Source organism: Apteryx rowi, unplaced genomic scaffold (genome assembly GCF_003343035.1).
Source record: "Apteryx rowi isolate R43461 unplaced genomic scaffold, aptRow1 scaffold_59, whole genome shotgun sequence".
In the NCBI taxonomy this organism is placed as follows: domain Eukaryota; kingdom Metazoa; phylum Chordata; class Aves; order Apterygiformes; family Apterygidae; genus Apteryx; species Apteryx rowi.
Window position 1 is genome coordinate 1002788 of NW_020450860.1, and position 19291 is coordinate 1022078.

General features: G+C 36.6%; 1 protein-coding gene across 2 annotated transcripts; it reads left to right on the forward strand.

Annotated features, from left to right (window-relative positions):
• Positions 1–62: 62 nt before the first annotated feature.
• Positions 63–18067, forward strand: LOC112974084 (protein FAM122A). 2 transcript variants are annotated; one of them, XM_026082676.1, is made up of 10 exons: positions 63–214; positions 3666–3744; positions 9299–9355; positions 11427–11470; positions 11556–11610; positions 12051–12143; positions 12699–12787; positions 13451–13515; positions 14587–14683; positions 15909–18067. In XM_026082676.1, the coding sequence occupies exons 1-10, from the start codon at positions 99–101 to the stop codon at positions 16066–16068; spliced, it is 855 nt and encodes a 284-aa protein (XP_025938461.1). In that variant the 5' UTR covers positions 63–98; the 3' UTR covers positions 16069–18067. The 2 variants fall into 2 exon arrangements, with proteins under 2 accessions (XP_025938461.1, XP_025938462.1); XM_026082677.1 differs by having other exon boundaries at positions 13454–13515.
• The last annotated feature ends 1224 nt before the right edge of the window (positions 18068–19291 follow it).

Here is a 19291-nt window from a genome sequence, read left to right on the forward strand (position 1 = left end):
AGGAGCCGCTGCGGCCGCCGGCAGTGAATGGGCGTCGCGGCGGAGCGGGAGGAGCCGGAGCCGGGGCTGGGGCTGGGGCTGGGGCCGCCGCCGCCGCGATGGCTCAGGAGAAAATGGAGCTGGACCTGGAGCTGCCGCCGGGGAGCGCCGCGGCGGCGAGCGACGGGGGCGGGCTGAGGCGGTCGAACAGCGCCCCCCTCATCCACGGGCTCAGGTGAGCGCCGCCCCGACGGCGCCGCGGGGTCCCGCTGCGCTGCCTTGCCCGCCCCCCGCGTGTCTCTGTTAAAGCTTTAATCTCCCACATAAGGGGCGACGTGCGAGGCCTTGACCAGCGCCCTGAGCGATGAGGGGCCTAGGTGAGGTCTCCTCGTCAGTGCGGAGTGACTCGAGGAAGCCTGGGCACCCTCCGCTTTCATTAAAGCRCGTTGCTCGTTTTCATCCTGCTCTGCCGTCTCGCTGCGTAGCTGAGATAAGCGCTCTAACGGTGCGTAGCGTCCGAGTTGTGGCCGTAATTATAGATGAAGTAGCACCTCTCTCTAATTTCTGTGATGGTTTAAATTTGTCAAAGAACATTCACTGTATTATGTAAGGTTAGTACAGTAAATGTCTTCAGAAGAACTAGGCTAATTCAGTGAGGAACATTGTTGGATGGGACCCTGAAAGACACCTAAGTTGCACTTTTAGGTTATGTATAAAACAGTGTGTCAGTTGTTCTGTGAATTGTTCAGGATGATGTTGGTTTTGTTAGTGGGGAGCATATAACACTTGGAGGAACGCATGGGGCTGTGTAGGCAGTTTTGCCTGGATATCGCCGTCAGCGTGGTGGCGACTGGTATTTGCAGGGTGGGCTGGATGTTTGGTCCAGGCCTAGCTCTCTTCAGCTGTTAGGGCGGCGATGGTGGCAGTCCCAGGCAAGGACTAGGAGGAAAGATCTCAGATATGCTTGGTCTGTGTATGGTCTTGTGTTTGGGTGAGTTCAGAACTCGGAAGTCCTATTTCTTGCCTCTTCTGGGTTGTCATAAAGTCGGGAGGTGCCCCCACATCTGCCGCCATCCGTGGTGCGGCTAACATCTAACTTCAAGGTGGTCTATGTGCTGCTACTTGTGGTATGCCTACCACAGTCTGGGAGAGGATAAAGATATGAAAATTTTGTAAAACTTAGTGTAATGCATGATAAGTACTTACTTTTTTTTTATTAAATGTCATGTTTCTGTAAGGATCTAGATATCAAGTGATGAATAAATCTCATAAATCCTTTGTTCAAAAATAGCTAATATTTCATGACAGTTTAGAGAAAATATTAATTCTTGCCTCTTATGTCATGATTTAATGGTAAGTAAATGTATTTGCAATTTTTTTTATGTAACTAATGAAACATCTATCTTTTTATATATTTCCATGGCATATAGAACTTTTGTGTATAGTAGTTGTTCAGCAGGGAGATTTCCAAGCAGGTAAATTAATTATGTAGCTGAGACACAGACATTTTTCATCACCTCCTCAGCCCTATAACTTTTTTCTTATGAACTAGGAGACCCTTGGCTTTTTTTTTTTAAACATCCTATAACCATGCTGTAAACAAATTTTGTTCAGGCTCTGAGCAGGGAGGAGAAGGGTAAGCCTCAGCTCTTACCTTGAAACTGTGCATATAACGGGTGTTTATACAAATTAAACAGGAATCCCATTAAACTAATTTCAGGTGTTTGCAGTGGTTTGCTTGTTACTTAGGATTTTTCCAGCTGTTTTTGAAAGATTGCAGCTCTTGGCGAGAAACTTCAATTTTTCCCAGAATGGCTTTGTAGGGTAAATGGAAACAAAAGCTTCTGCTCTTGGACAGCTTGCTTTTTCTACTCTGCCACTGCCTGCTCTCTTGGTTTCTTCGTTAACAGATTTAATAAGAAGCTTTGGGAATGGGTTGCTTGGAACCAGAGAACATTTTTAGGTGAAATATTTTAGATCATGGAATTTACTTTTCACAAAAGTTTCAATTCCTGTTTTCATGCTGAATCGAAATGATTTTTAATGGGAACCATCAGAATTTTTTGTGAAAAGTGAGTTTGAGATCTGACCAGCTCTGGTGTTTTTGCACGGGAGATTGAAGGTAAGGATACTTGTAGGATTTTTTTCTCTCCCTCTTTTCTTTTCCAGTTAGCACTGAATATTAGACTTGGCCTATGATAAAGGATTAGGGTATCTTTCAAACCTGTTTTCTCCATTCAAAACCTGGATTTCAGAATGTGCTGTTTAAGCCATATGTTGTGTACAACTACATATATACTAAAAAGAAGCTGTAACTGTTGGCCTCAGCCAGTAAATCTCATCTCTCGACTTCAGACCATGGACCCTTAAATTTCTCCTGTTCCAGCTCCTATCAAATCACAACTGTTTGATCTCTTGGAGATATAACCTGAATGAAACTTTTTTGAAGTTGTGAGTGATGTCTATTCACCTGTACTTGATATTTTAGAAAAAGGGGTCAATGCATTCATCTTGGTGAAAAACACCATGCTTCTAGTAATGGCTAGAACTGTTTTGGATGAGTTTATATAGGCTTTGTATTTCTGAGGTAACCTTTTTTGTTACCTTTTATCTAGCTGTAAGTTTAAAAAAAAAAAAATCTAAAACATGCATGCCTAACTGGTGCATTTTAAACTGGAGGATTCTGTTTATGATGTGTTTTTAAAGTACATCTAATGAAATTTAGTTTGATTAATAGCCTTTAGAACAAGCTAATACTATTGGTCAGGTTAGTTTTAAGAAATAATATTTTGTATAGTGCTTTTGTTCATCTGAGGCTAGCAGTTGAGACAAAGATATAACCCAGTGACTTTTTGTAATTTGGATCTAATTATGATCTTACATTAGGATATGTGTGCCTGTGCAGATCCTCAATGATTTTTAGGCACAGAGATTGCAGGATTGTGGCTCTGAATTTTAATTCTAATGACCATAAAAATTTATTTGATTTCTGTAGTCTTGTTCATTAAGGACAGATCAACAGCTGTTGATAATACCAGTTATGACAGGATGATGACTTACTTTAGGAGTCAATAGAACTCAATGTTTCCTTGAAAAAAGGAGACCATGTTGTATCAAATAAATAATGTTGTTTTAAATGGATATGTTCCTTCCTGATTAGAGATGTGACTGTGGTCAAAAGTCTTAGGGCTTTCAAAACTGGATTTGCAGTATGTTTAATTTGACCTCTGCTAAAAAAAATCATAACATATTAAATGTTCTTAACAATCACGTTTGTTGAAGTACTGTATYTTTGATTCTACTGGCTTTGAAGCTGCTTTCAATTACTTATTATATGCTATTTACAAATTTATTCTGTTGAATGACTTGGTTGAAGCAATAGGCAGTCTGTAGCCATTCCAGACTTAATAAATTCCCACAGAAATGATCAGTCTTAACAATTGTGCAGTTACTCTGATGACTCAGTATGATTAATCAGCATCATTAAGTGAAGTAGCTGGGACTTGGGGTAAGATTTGTTTTCGGCTCTTGGCCAGCAAACTGAAAGAATACTTTCATACCTATTTCTCAAATGCTTTGCCTTGAAATGCTAGCTGTCTTAGAATTTGAAACTGAGATTATATTAAGAAGTACTTTTTGACGGGGAGGAAATGGCTCTTGCGTTTGACAAGTGTTTCTTTTCACAGTGATAATTCACAGGTGTTCCAGGCTAACGTTTTGCGAACCCGCAGGAACAGTACAACAGTTATGAATCGTCATAGTCTGGTAAGAAAACGATTAGACCAACCATATTAGGCCCAAAGCAGAAGTGTGCAAACAGGATTAAAGAAAAAAAGGAGACTGTAGGCTATGAAACTAATACTGCGTGTTTTCAGAAACAAGGCTCTAGACTGTGACATTAATATGCTGTAGCTATAGTGAAATGCTATTTACAGACCATTTGGCCTTGGAGAGCGCTTATATTTCATTGTGATCATAACTTTGTTTATAAAATGCAAGCAGATGTTCTAACATGGAATAAGAAAGACATTTTACAAAGAAAACTAATTACACAAGATGTACTGTTGTTCAGTAACTGAAGGGCTAATCATCTCTGTTTAAGGAAAAAAAAAAAAAGTGATCGGGTTTTAGCTTGTCTTATCTTAATGCCAGAATAGACTGTTGTAATCACCTAGCTGACTGGTATAACGTAGGTCTTGGAAACTTGGTTCCATATCTCTCAAACATTCATTTGTAATTTCAACTTCTGTTGAAATGGAATTATTATTACAGCTCTCAAAATCTGTTTTTTTTTTAAATATTAATCTAAAAGTATAGTGCTTCAACACAGAGAAAATATCGCTTTTCTTGTATTATAGCATCTTCTGAATAGTGGTGAAAAGGTGTGACTTTGATTTAGAACATCTGCGCAAGATAGCATGGAATGGTTTGCTAGCCCTTATAGAAAGGGGTAAGGTATGTGGGTAGTTACTTCCTCTAACCAAAAGGAATTTTTGGCCAGACTGTGACCTATAACCAGAAACTTAACTTTTCCCCTAAGACAGCCTTACGAAACAGATGCACACAGGGTAAGGAGCCAGCTGCATACAGTTCACTATTAGAGTTTTGGAAAAATTAGGACATGTTGGGGGGAGAGGATTAGTGTTAATTTTCTTTTAAGTATGGGAAACAAAATGATGCTACCGCATTGGTTTTCAGTGCATTCTGATTTGTAGATACCCATAATTTTTGCAGAGCTGGAGTCCCCTGTAGTGCTAATGGCAATTAGCCTGCTTTTTAGCTCCCTTTTGAAGATGCCTTAGAAATAATCTGTTAGCTCTRTGTTAGTGGTTGAAGGCTACTGTTCTACTATCTTCTTGACTGATGCCCCGTAGCTATTTTTTTTTTTTTTTAAATTAGGACATACATCTACTTCAGCAAAGACTTGCATCTATAATAGAATTGGAATACTTATGTAAAGGTTTGGAAAGACTGTTGGAAAAACCTTTCTTCTCCTCCTTTAGCATTTCTGCTGCTAAAAAAATTAAGCATAATGGAACAAATTATGGTAAAGAAATCTTAAACAACAGTCATCTTATTCATGCATTTTTCGGGTTGCAACATAGGATGCTTATGTTTATGCATATGGTCAGACTAAAGGAGAAACAAACAAAGGCGAAAGCTCAGTTTACTGGATTTCCTTCTTAAAGATCTTCAATTAATTGTTGGGGGGGAGGGGGAAGCTAATTTAGGGAGCATTGCCCCATTAAGGCCCAGGGTTTTGTTTTTGTTAACTTGTTGGGAACCAGGAACCCAGAGAGAGAGAGATGGTGTTGTTTTTTGGATTTTGTGATTTTCTTCTGAATATCGTCAACAGCAGATTGGAACTATTTTGACTCAGTGGCCAAGACGTGAAAAGATAAATGCAGTACTTGAGAACAAAAATTGTTTTACATCTAACAAAGGAATTTTCAGGACACTTTGCAGCTTACATTTAGCTTACATTTTTGGGTTGAGTTTTCGTGTCTGAAGTGGAAGCTTTTCAGGGATGGGAGTGTGGATGTCCAAAGCTACAAGACTGTAGTTCACAATCAAGAGGTTGAAAGTAGGGTAAGTCTCTTTTCCCTTCTTTCCTCTCCCTCCTCCATTCTCCTGCATGAAGAGCTCTTTCTTCATGCTTATCTTACACCTGGAGCGATGTGGGTCTCCTTTCTTCCTGCTGTTTCCCTTTAGACTCCAGGGGAGCACAGGTAAGAGACTCAAAGGAAGCACCAGYAGCCGTGAGGATTCACCCATCTGGCCTTGCAGAGATACAGTGCTTAGGCTTTTAATTCATAGGACTCAGAAGAATGGCTTAAAATGTGTGCAAAATCTATTTGAGAGAACATACTTGTATGTACTATGACCACAGTATAACTTCACATAAGATTTCCTGAAAGATCCAGTGAGCTCTGAAACTTTCTAGTGGAATGACTACTAGCTGTTAATGTTTTGTAGTTTAATTAGCTGATCATAAAGGAACATCTCTGAACCAGTGTTAACTTCTTGGGAAGATGTTCTCAAACCTTCATCTCACTTTATTAAGTTTATTATTATTTAGGTTTATTAAAAAGCATCCTGAAAGTTACCTCTCTTCCTTTCCATTGTTGACCAGGTGCTGATAAAACACAGCTTAAGTTTTACTGATGCTAAAAATGAATGTGGAACCCTACATCAGCACCTTGTCCACTTTGAAATAGCTTGGCTAATTCTTAGTGACTTTGAATTATGGTCTGGTTTATGGTTCTCTTAGGAAGGACGGGGAGGATGGAACTGGAAAGGAACCTGGAGATCATCTCATCATTCTACTGTCTTAAGCCAGGATCAGCTATAGCTAAACCATTTTTGGATGATTAACCTCTTCAGCATTAAGGACTCTAAGTAACTGCACCTGGTATTCTTGCTATAGTGAAGAAATAACTGTAGTTTTATGATGTTTGAGAAACTATTCTAGGGTGCTAGATGACATGAGTTTTGGTAGGTTTGATTTTACAACAGATGGATGATGAAGTGTACTTCAGAAACCACTATTTTTTTTGTAATTAGAAAAACAAGTCCAAGTTTTATTGCAGTGTAAACTAATAAGGAGGGAGAAAAGGTTCAGTAAGTGACAAACTTTGCTAACTTAGTATTGTAAATACAGCTAATGTTTTGTGCTATATTAAACTATGAAAAACACTTACTAACAGTTAGTAAAACTTAGTAAAAACTGATTAGTAGTTCTGTTTTCCTAATCTGTTGTGTTAACTCTTAAGGGAATAATGGAAGTTGATAAAATGCTTTGATAACTGAAGGTCATATTCTAGCTCCATATTCAGGGCTGTTGTGGCTGTCCCAGCTACTCAGCTGAATTCTAAAATATTCTTTTATTTTTTGAATAACTTCTCCAAGTCCCAGGCTCCAGCTCTTTTGTAATGATGATTGCAGGGGCAGCTCTGCCATTCTGACTATGTCTAAATCTGCAGTTTTTTGATACTAAATGTAACTGCCAAGGAAGGCTCAACTATGTTCAGTTATTCAGTGTTTATTTCCTCTCAGAAGTTACCAGGGGCATCTAGTGAGTAAATGGTTTTCTTAAAGCAGAGCATTTTAGGCTGTGGTTAGATGCTCAGCTACTGTTTCAGCAAAAGTGGTTTGTTTGTTTGTTTGTTTTTAAAAGCTGAACTTGTTCCCTGTTGTGGTCCACTGTGTGGCCCCAGAAATGTGTGTGTTGGCAGAAGACAGGGGGCAGTGCAGGGAGGGAAATGGAAGGGTTTAGGTGCCAGGGGCAGGTGACTGCTTGGTTTGGCTCTGCAGCCAAACTGACATTTGTGAAACTTTACCCTCGGTGAGAAAGTTATTGCACCTATCTGACATACTGGAAGAGGGAGAGATGGGAAGGTGCTTCTCTTCCACGTGATATTCTAATAGTTTCTAATGTTTTCTATTAAGATTGTGCTCTCTTAAAAGATTTAGGATTTAAGTAGCATGATTTTAACAAATGAGTTTAATCTGCTTTAGCAGGTATCCTTTAAAAGCTGCTGAGGCTTCTGATAATTTATTTTCACAAGAATTAAATTAAAGGACTATTAGCAGGGAAAAGCGTTTTTTGAGCATCGACAAAAGGATCATGACTTGTTGGAGATGGGCTGTAGGATCCTTGGAATTAATAGATTTAGTCAAATCTGTATTAGATCCTGTAGAGAAATACTTAACTGCCGTTTTCTGCTTTTTACTTTGCACTAGGCCCCACTAGTTTGGTATATATTTTATTAACATTAAACCTTAGAGTAGGTGGATCATATTTATAAAATATAAAGAGTGCATTTCTACTGTGCAGTGATGGAGTGAATGGGCAGGAATGTACTATTGTCCAGAGCCTTTTTTCTGCATGCAAATCAAAGTCAACTGAAAGTGTATGTTGGCTGTTACAGTTTGGAGGAATTTTTACTAGGTGCACAGGATTTTTGGAAGCTCAGTATAATAGTAAAGCTGATGTAAAGTGGACTTAAATAGCTAAACAAAATGTTATAACTGCTAGACTGTAGTAGTATATACTATGATGGCTAAGTTCTGACAAAAGCTTTGGACATTCTATGTGAGTGTGTGGTAGGCTAATATTTTTTGAAAGAAGAAAGGCTTTATGTATATGTGTGGGGGTGTATATAAATTTTTATATAAAAATATATTAAAATATATTTATTTGGAGGGAGGATTCTGGTTATATGACATGTTAATGATCTGTGATAACTTACCATGACTTTGTGTATAAGACAGAGATCTTTACATTCTCTGTGTCACTGATCAGAAGATGATGCAGTAAATAAGTGAATTAATGTTAATTCTCCGATTTCAGCATAATGAAGAGCTCTAGTAATGTTTTGTTTGAAGCTGACGAAGCCTCATATTGCATAATGATATGAATCTTTCTTATTGAGCACATGTCCATTTTACAAAGAGACCTTGTCATTTGGAGGGGTTGTCAGGCTTACRGAGGGGAAGAGGTTAGGTAAAACTGACTAAAGCTTTGAATTTTTGATCCCAGAATGGATTATGACAAATGTCAATTGATGGTTAAATGTTTGAGAGACAGGAAATATATGAAAGGAAATGATATTTTAACGACTTAATTTGGTTTTGAGTATGTAGTTTTAGATCATAATATTCCAGTGAGAAGATCTTCATGCAAAACTGACAAAATTAATAGAAAAGCAATTTTAGTGATACCATGTCTGATTTCATTTTCTATCACTTGAATTTGTGAAGCTGTTGAGAAACTTTAAGGAAGCTATTTAATTCTTTGCTAGCACCAAATTTTTGCTAGCTGAATTTTTTCATCTGTCAAAGTACTCATTTGTAGGCTGACAACAATCCAGAAATCTTTCTGCACGATGTGTGGTTTTGGCTTTGTGTTTTTTAAAGGATCTATTGGGGAGCCTTCTGGACTACTTAAGAACAGATTAAATGTTTATGCAGCCATATCTATTAAGGGTGGCAGCATGCTAGTTAAAAGTCAGTTCATTCTATAAAGAAGGCTCTGAGTTCTGGTAGCCTGGAACTGAAGTGAAAGGCAGATTGATATCCATTAGCATCTCTGAGCATGCAAAACAGTATGATATGGAAATACACATTATCATGTTCTTGTAAGTGCTTAATATGGTTTGTATGCTCTGTAGATGTTATAAAAGTTTATTTTCATTTGGGAGATTTTTTTTGAGATTGGGATAGTGTTTTAGAGTGGGTACTAACATCCTAACACCCTTCCCTCCCTTCTCCTGTGGTTTTTAAGAAGGTTTCAGTTGTATGTGGCTTTGTTTTGCAGTTTGTGCCATCATCTCCTGTTCGTATTCCTAGCAGCCGCCTTCATCAAATCAAACAGGTAAGCACATGTTCTAATTTTTTGGAAATAGTAAGTTGCTTACAGTGTATGTGTTTTTTTTTTTCTTTTCCCATTAATGTGCAACGTCCTTCAAATGACTATTGATTTTTCTTTGAAACAGTAGTACAGAGTCTGCAGCAGTCTATCACTTCAAAGTGCTTTCAAAAGTAAAGGTTGTATCTGTTTTTAGAGTTCCAAATTTTATAAAAAGTAGAATGTATCTTATAGAAGGAAGATGATTTGAGTGGAAAGAGAAGACAAATCTTGAAACGGACATTTTAGTAAGGAAGCTTTTAATGTAAACCCCTAGGGTAAAGTTTCGCAAAGTTTTTGGCTGCAGTGCCAGCATAAATATTCAGGGCCAATGACAGCGTGTTCCTTGTGTTGGCACAAGAATTTGTGCAGCCAGAAAATGAACTGGATAAGGAAGCAATTTGGCTAAAAAAAATAGTTGAGACTTCTGGCTGGACTGTTTTTCATCTGTATAATTTTCTTATCCAGGTCACTGTACTTGTGCTGTTATAGCATGAGTGGAGGGGAAGGGCACAGGAGCAAATACCTTGGAAGGGAGAGGGGTGCGGCAAATATCTGAGTTGGCTTAAATAGCATTACCACCAAACAGATCACAGTCTGCAGACTCAAGTTTCAAAAATAGCAAACACAAACTTTTGTGGCTCTTCCATTTTATATGTTGACTTTTTGATAGTAGAATGCTTATAAAACTGGCTTGAAGACTGGCTTGAAGATGCTTGTTTTTTTGTTTTAACTCGCTAGTTTTCAAATGGATAGGCTTGTTTTCTTACTTTTCACTCTGTAAAATCAATTTATGCTTCAGCCAGCATTTTCAGGGTATGATGCCTGAAGTGGATTGTATGTGCTCTTGCTTCCCACCTCAGAGATTAAAGGTGCATAGCAATCCTGTAGAAAATAAATACTTGTTTTCACTATTATAAATAATTTACTGGGTTAAAGAGACTCTGAAACACTCGAGTCAGTTGGTGTGCTGTTTTTTATTAATAAAAAAGTTTGGATTAATATGTAAATCCGATGAGAGCAAGGGGATGAACTCAGTGCTGTGCTTCTATTGCTATATTTATTACATGACGTAGTGTTTGATGTTTCAATTTTTTTCAAAATGCTTTGTATCATAATTATTCCATACACACATTTATTAAAGTGAACAATGACACCTCTTAATTTGTGTTTGATCATTAAATTCACAAATTGAAATTCTCTTTCCTGTATACTTATAGGCAGAGATGGGAACCATGTGTTGTACTTATGTTTTTTTTCAAATCTTAGCAAACAATCATACAATTGAACTAACGTAGGAAGACTCTTCTTACATGTGATGCAGACAGTGAAACTAATTATTTAAACTTTTTTTCTTGAATTATTCCTTCACTGAACACACTGGATAGTACTCAGTTAGTTTTGAGAAATGGTTCATGCCTTAAGAGGGGATTGAATCAAATTTGTTTATACTTGCTGTTAATATTTAGTGTGTTTAATTTTATACCTTTGTTCCATTTTAGTAATATTTTATAGCTGTTTTAGAAAAATAACACTAAAATCCCAAGTTTATTACATATATACAATGCATTGTATACAAATGAGAGGCTGATAGTCTAGTTAGTTTCTAATACATAAAATAAGGTAAGAATCCAGTCATGCTTTTAAGGATTACCTGTGCTAGTTTCTATCCTCTTGAAGTGAGGAGCCGGGAGAAGAACAGTTTCTACTATGAAATGATTTTATGCAAGATTATATAAAGATGCGCTAGCATATGTAAAAGCTTTGGTCATGTTATTGCTCAGTTTTGTAACCATCTCTTGAATGGTGATAAAAATGAAAAAGCTACTTGAGAAACAACCAACTCCCTTAAGCAATGCTTTTTATGTGATGGTTTCTCTCTCCGTCTTTCCCTTCCTTTCCACCCCGTTGTTGTTACTTAAGATAGTTGAATTAAACTGACTCCATACCTGAATGAACTGAAGGTAAAGTTTTTCTGATTTGCTGTGGCAAACTTTTTTTTTTAAGTCTTTATTTTTCATCTGCTAATCTCTTTTAGGAAGAAGGAATGAATTTGATGAACAGAGAAGCAGTACATGAAAGGTAAGCCTTAAGGCAAAGTATACTACGTATACTTAATGAAATCTTTTATGGGCCTGGGACAACACATTTCTTTTCTTCTTTATAGAGAAGTGCAAGTAGCAATGCAGATGAGCCAGTCATGGGAGGAGAGCTTGAGCCTGGTAATGCATTCATGGTTTAATTTTTGTTTTCAGTATTAGGACACTAGAGACTTTCATGTCAACATTTTCCTATATAATTTGATCTAAAAATGATGGTGTTAATATATTGCTGCTTTTGATCAGCAGTGTTTCATACTAACAAGGCATAAAGTTATCAGTAGTTCAAGGATATAAGTGGGTTTCTTGGGGTGATATTTAAAAAGAAAATTGCATGGATATCTGCCTGTCCAAATTTTTTTCCATTTTCTGATACTCAGCAAATAATGTTTAAGGCTTTTTTGTTACATGTAATATATGTCCTCATAAGTGTCCACATAAAAAAAAAAAGATAAATATGAATGAGGATAACTTTGGAATCTTATTTAATTCAAAACAAAACAGTCCTTTTTTACATTAAAATACTTGCTCATAAGATTATTATTTATATGTACTATTTACAGAGTGACAATGATTTTGAAAAATCGTCATCACCAAAGCAAGTAGACTTTGTCCCAGTTTCTCCAGCTCCTTCACCTACCAGAGGAATAGGGAAGGTAAGCAAAACGTAGTAATAAAGGTTTTCTCTTGAATCGTGCTGAATAAATTAAACCAAATTAACAGCAAAAGCTGAAGCTGCCTTCTCCTTTCTACTTCAGCTGCAAGCAAGAAACTAGAGAGTAAAACAAAAAAACTAAAATCCAGAAACAGAAGACGGCAGTTAGCAGTTGCATATCTTGTGGATGTGAATTTCTGGGAGGTGTTTGACTGTTAACCTGTTGTTAATATTCTTTATTTGCTTTTCCCTTGGAGAAAGAGGAGGGGGCATACGTTCTTATTTTTATAAACTAGTCTGTTTAATCAGACTATGGCAAAATAAATGCTTCTCAACTTGCATGTATTCTACATGAAAATGAAATCTGTCCAACTTTTTCTAGATTTTTTTTTTTTTCTCCTTAACCAAAAGTGGTATCTCAATATACCTAGCCAGATTGGCTGGTTGCTTTAAATTGACAGTGGGTTGTTTATTTGCCTGTAATTAGGCCCAGTTGTTACTATATGGGTATAATACAGTGTTTGTACATAAATAACTCAAACTGTTTTGCTCTCAGCAATGCTTCTCACCATCTTTGCAAAGTTTGGTGAGTAGTAGTGGATTACCTCCAAGTCCTAGCCCAAGTCCAACAAGGCGATTTTCAAGGTAAGTACCAGCCTCTGTTAATAATAGGAAGTTGGCATAGCTTRTTCACACTAGGCTTTTGAAATCTCAAAATTTGTTATATACATAATTAAAATTGATTTCAGATCACAAATATCACTTTTTATATTCATCTAAACTTCACATTTTACAACGCCCCAAGTATTTGTTAAAATCCTCATGTCTTAACATCAGGAAGCTGGGCTGCATTTCAGGCTCTGATTTTGCAGTGTAGTCTGTTGCTCTTATTCACACATTAAATAATTGAATTATAAGGAAAAAATGGATTTAGGGGATTGTTAGGCATTCTGGCTTCAGTTGTACTGGATATTGTTTTGAGCGATGTGGGCGCACAATTGAATTTGATCAAGCCATAACAGTTCAGYGAAGTACAGCCTGTTAACTGAGATGTGGTTGGTACCTAATGTGAGCTTTTGGACTGTCCCAGTTTTGAAACAATGTGACTTAACTACTTCTTTTAAGGTCTATGCTTCTTTGTCTGTTTTTCTTCAAAAAAATTATTTTGAATAGGCTGTTTTAATGCCTGTGTTTTTAGCATTTTCTTTTTAGTAGTTTAAGTTATCTGAACATCTTTTGATTCTTTACTTGTTTTGGGGCTTCTTATGTTAATGACGATACATCAGTATAGCATCTGCCTTCTTTTAGCAGGAGAAGCCAGAGTCCTATTAATTGCATTCGACCAAGTGTTCTTGGGTCAATAAAAAGAAAAGGTACAGTATTTATTTCTGACTACTGTAATAGGCCAGGTTGTTAATTTAATAGTAATTCATATAGCTTGCTTCCTCATTCTATTCATTTGGCTGATACTATAAGAATGACTAGAAATAGAGAGTATTACCAGTGATCAAATATATGGAATTGTTTGTAGTGATAAAACAGAAAAATCGATGAACTAGTATTTACTATTTGGTAAAACTATAATAATTATTCTGTCCTAATGCCTCTCCATTGCTGTAATAATATGCATCTGATAAACTAATGTAACCTGTTTAATGAAAGAAGAAATATAACTATTGGTATACTTAATTTCACAAACAGAAATTTGTGAAAGTCCTGGCTAACTGAAGTGCACAAATACTGTGGGTTTAAAATCACAGTTGTACAACACAAGCTGATTTGAGAACCTGATAGACACTTTATAACTTTATTTGGAAATTGTTTCTTTATCCCTGCATTTTTCTTCAAGTCCCACTTTGACTTATTTTGTTGCATCTGTTTTTAAATGCATCTGCATACTTCACCTTTGTAACAGAACTCTTCTGGCTCTGAGACAGATTTTAAAATACTTTTATCTGAGTGTTGCCATAGCCTATTTAAGTATGTGTCTGTCCATCCTTTTCTAGTATATTTGGAATTCACAGTCAGTATATGTTTAGTGATAATCCTGGACCTTGTTTTAATTGACTGCAAGATGAAAACAAGCTTTCCTTATTCTCCTCTTCTCTACTTTGAGGGAGCTAGTCAGTGCACTAATTAGCTGAATAAACTGAAACAAAAAAATTATTCTGTACTACTGAATAGGCATCTGATAGGTAATTCCTCAGTATCTAATACCTCAATTCACAACTTTAAACTCTCCCAGTGCTTGGACTAAAAGGTTTCCAAGAAATACTCTTAAAATTTCAGCATGAAACATCTATGTTTTAAATTTAAAATAACACTCAATAGATTGTAATAAGTTTGAACCTCTATTTAGTTTGTTCTGTGGAAATACACTGAAAATAGATTTAGCTTAAATGAGGATTAGTTATTTTTTTTATCACCCCATATCTCTTATTAAGGTGTAACAGAGATGGAAGATCATCCAAAAAGATTATTCCAAGGATCCACCAGCATGCTTACCCCTGAAGTTTCACATCAGGCAGACCTTGGGGGATGGTAAATACTGTGCTATTGTGTGAAATTCATCAAGGGCACTAATATTTATTTATTTATTTATTTATCTATCTATCTAGCAGTGAGCATGTTTGAAGCTGTATTTTTTTTGTTATTAATACAAGCATCCTGTATTTTTGAAACACTGAAAGTATTACAGTAAATAGGCAATAACATTCACTACAATTTTAGAATTTCCAGGGCTGACAATCTTCTGTTAATGTGCTTTATGTATGTGGGAGTTAAGCATGTTTAGGAAAAGATACATCATGGCTGGCTATTTTTTGGAGTCTAGTTTCAAGTTGCAATCAAACGCGAGTGTTAATGCTCTGTGTTGGTTTTTTTATGCTTCTTGTTCTTAGTCACATGAGAAAATGAGTCCATGTCTGACCCTCCCTGCTGAGAGGAGATAAAAAGTACTACATACAAAATTATAATGACTTAAAATAGTGAGGGATTTTGCTTTAGTGTTTTAGTCAAGAGGGTAATAACACATAGGGTGTGCACACACAAAATTATCGAGCCAGAGTTGTTTACGGTATGTCTGTCCTTTCTGCCTCCCAGTTAAAGCACATAGCTGTGTGTAAGCTTTTAGCCCATTGCAATGGTAATAGTAAAATGGAAGTGTTAAAGATACTTTAAAAGCATACTTTTTTGCTCATCCTAATCACAGTAGGCATAGCAGTGTAGGTTCAGTTGCTGCATCTCGGTTTAGGAGAGGATAATTTTTAACAGCACTTAAATGCTATCACTAAGTGATAGAACACCTACAGTTAATTTTGTGTCTTGTGAAATAAGCAGCAAGTGGTAAAGAAGTTTATATAATTTATCTTTGAGCCTCCTCAGAAAAGAGGCATCTGGGTATGTAGAGATGCTAGGCTGGGACCAATAGAAGATGGGATTTTTGAAGCACTGAAAGTATTACAGTAAATAGGCAATAACATTCACTACAATTTTAGAATTTCCAGGGTCTGCTTGATGTGTCCAGTATGTAGACTATTTCTGGGTGAGCTGAGGGAGCAAATTAGCAGAATGTTATCCGTCTGTTTGGAAGTGTCTGTAAAGCATATTATTACAAATTTATTTCAAATTGTAGGGCTTAMTGTTTCTTCAGGGATGTACATTTATTTTTAGAATGGTTTTATAGTGAATGGAAGGCAGTATTTGAGATGTTTCAGGAAAAACTAAGTACCTCATTTCTCCTATCTTGATATCACTCTGTTTTCAGTCTGTCGTCACATGGTCTTGATGACAATAGGAGCAGCGCAGGCTCTTCCTGTGACTCACCAGCTGAGGTTGGCACCAACACAGACTCTCCAGTCTCTCTTTCTGACTCCAGATCTCCATTTTTACCAGTAGATTTTACAGCTAAGTTACCTATTAATTAAGAAACATAAGTCTGCTTAATGGACACCAAGAAACATCTGGAAATTGATAAGACTTTCTATTGTGTGTAACTGCATTCTTTATGTGATTGTTCCTCATAGGAACTTCCAGAAATGTCATTATTTCTAGAAAACTTCCAGAATAGTTCCTTGAGGAAGAATTCACGTTTCTAGTAATTTGTATGACATTTACTAAAATACAGTAAGCATTTGAATTACAAATATATTTGCTAACATCAGTATACAAGCTGTTGATTTACAATGGATTTTGTCTCATTGGTGTAAGTTACAAATATTATATGTACATTCTGCTTGTAGAAGCCTTGGCTTTCCAACAGCCTGTCCTCAGGCTGTGTCCTCACTAATATAAAGTGGTGCTGATGTAGTAACAGATAACTTTCGTGTTTGTCCTCAATCTGAAACCAATGAAGCATCTTTCTAATTTATGTTTTTATTCCCTGAGTGTTAGATATTTTTTTTTTGTTCTTGAAATGAAAGTGAGAATATTGGAAAAAATTTGATTTTTGTGTTCTCTGATGATTGGCTGTTAATCAATTCTGTATTATAATTAGATATGAAAAGAACAAGTTGATGAATTGTCATCTTATTTTTATATGTTGGATTTTATTCATGATCATGACTGCTGTTGTAACTAAATCCAAATTTGGTGTGGAGCATTCTTTGGGGGTTTGGGGAGCTTTTTGGTTTCTTTTCCCCATTTGATGATGTATTAGAGTGGTAGATGCTCTGTTAAAGGTCTTTTAATAGAGGAAAAAATAGTAGCAATATTTGGAACAATACACTAAATCCTGAGATTTTAGTATTTAATGCTTCAGAAGTGCATTATTTTAACAAACAGTATTCATCTTCATATATGACTTCTGTTGGGAAAAAAAAAGTGAGGGGCCTTGAATGCTTTTATACAGGCTGAAGTGATCAAATATGAACATTTAACTGCAGATTCCTGCAGTGTTTAATCTCTTGATGTCACTTCCTCAACTTAATGGCATCAAGTTATTTCTGCTGATATAAACTTCAAATGGTGAGTAGAGCCTACAGTTTAGTAATCTGATATGGGTTCTTGTACTATATTTGAAAAGTCAGTGGGTTGAGGCATCCTGATCTTAACCCTGAAATTCCCAAGACAGGAGGAAAAAATCTGCAAACCACCATAGACAGCTGTTTCAAATTTTCCAGTGGCAACTTCATTTTGGTTGTTGACTCCTGTTGTACAACTGAACTTCCCTCCAGCTGGGGCCTCATTTGTATGTGTGTATACATTTGTACTATGTGGTCTCTCCCGCATGGTTAATAATGAAGCAAAATATTTTATTTTTAAACACTAAGACTTTGTAATGTATAATAAAGTGAGAAAAGAATAGAAACTTCTTGAAGTGGAAGAGAAGCCTGTTCTGAACTCTGCTGTGAAAAACTCACATGGATGAAGCTTTGATTGACAGCAGCTATCAAAGGTAGAAATGGAAGATGTAGTGTGTGAAGACCTGGTGACCTGAGGACCAATGACCAGTTTCAGCATATCCTTATTACAGAAATAAAATAGAATCTATTTAATAGTTTTACTCAGATCAAGTAAAATATGACATGGTTTACGTCTGCTTTTATTCCTCCTAAATTATTGTAACAGTCAACTTCCATGTTGCAGGGTGGTGTTTTTTTAATTCAAACTGTCCTTCATCCCTGTGGTGGATGGACAAGCTTGTGTTTAATATCTGTTTGCTTTCTGTTATGACATAGTTTAGTTTTGCAATGTCAGATATGTGCCAAAGACTTACTGTGTGTTCACTCTTTCATGGTGAGGGCAAGACTGATTTTTTTTTTTTTTTTTTTTAATCTTGCTTATTTGTTAAGAATGAACCTCCTCATATCTGTTCTGGTCTGTTAAAGATGCATCAGTAGCGTGTGGGTCAACTTGTCTCTTTTCTGTTGAATATTTATACTATTTTTCAAATAAGTGCCAATAAATGGAAAAAAGTAAATGTGATCTGCTATTTCTGCACTTTGTTAGAGTGGTAACCACAATCTTGCTTTCATTTGTGATTAAATGTTTTTGTTCTTCTTGAATGAAAGTATTTATTGTAACCCACTTCACCCATTTAAGTTGGCCCTAAGTGCATTTAAGTTGGCCCTAAAATCTACAGCACTTTTTTTTTTTAGTGCAATGCTATCTTAAAGTTCTGTGACAACTCTAGGAAAACCCAATAACAAAAATTGAGTATTTTCAAAAGACACTGTTGCACTTTTACCTTACCTATTTCTAGCTAAGTGTGTCCCTAGTGTATGCCCAGAGGAAGTTGTGGTGAAATAGTTTGGAAGCTAGAAGCTGTGGCTCGCTAGTGGACAGCACTGGGTCTCTTGCCTTTCAGGGAGAAGTGGGGAGGTCTCTGTGGTTTGCATTAACAGAGCAATTAATGCTGTTGGGGCAAAGAGAGAAATAGCTGTCTTCAGTCATTCTTTTCCCTGTTTTAGCAAAACAGCAATCACTTTAAACTTGTAGAAAAAGTTATCTTAATATCTTGTCCATCCGTGTCATCAACTAGCTGCAGCTTTGGAATCAGGAGACATGTCTAGTTTTTTCCATTGAAATAAAGATTAAATTTAGGAACCAAATTATGCTGCAAAATATATATCTGGACTTGGGGAATTAGAATGCTATACAGTACACATAATCAACCCTGAACACACATCAACTCATAAGCTATTAGTGTTACCTATATTTTGCTAATTCCCCATTTACGCATGAACAATGTATATTGGATCTCAGCTTGAATAGTGTCATAGTTGCAAGATTATTGCACACTGTTCCCTAACTGATCTAGGTGTCTATGCCTTTGTTCCCATTCGGCAAAGAAATGTGCAGCTTTCTTGTCTCGGTCTGTTTTGGAGCTATTATAATCCTATATATAAACTTTTTGTTTTACAACTCTTTAGGGACATGCACCTGTTTCTCTCCAGGATTCTGTAGCCGTGGAGTTAGGGTGGCTGTGAAAGAAGTAAAACTACTGTCCTCTTGAATGTCACCCTTCTGAACTTGTGCTTGCGACCAGCTTTTGATTGGTCTGTTTGAAAACTATGCTGTAGGTTTTGTTGGCAGCCAAGTCAGGTCTTGGGCCAGTGTGTCTTCCTTGGCAACTGATAGGTGTTTTTCTTCCTTCCACCTTCTCCAGAACGACATAGTTGCCTAGAGAACATCGATAACCGTGCCAGT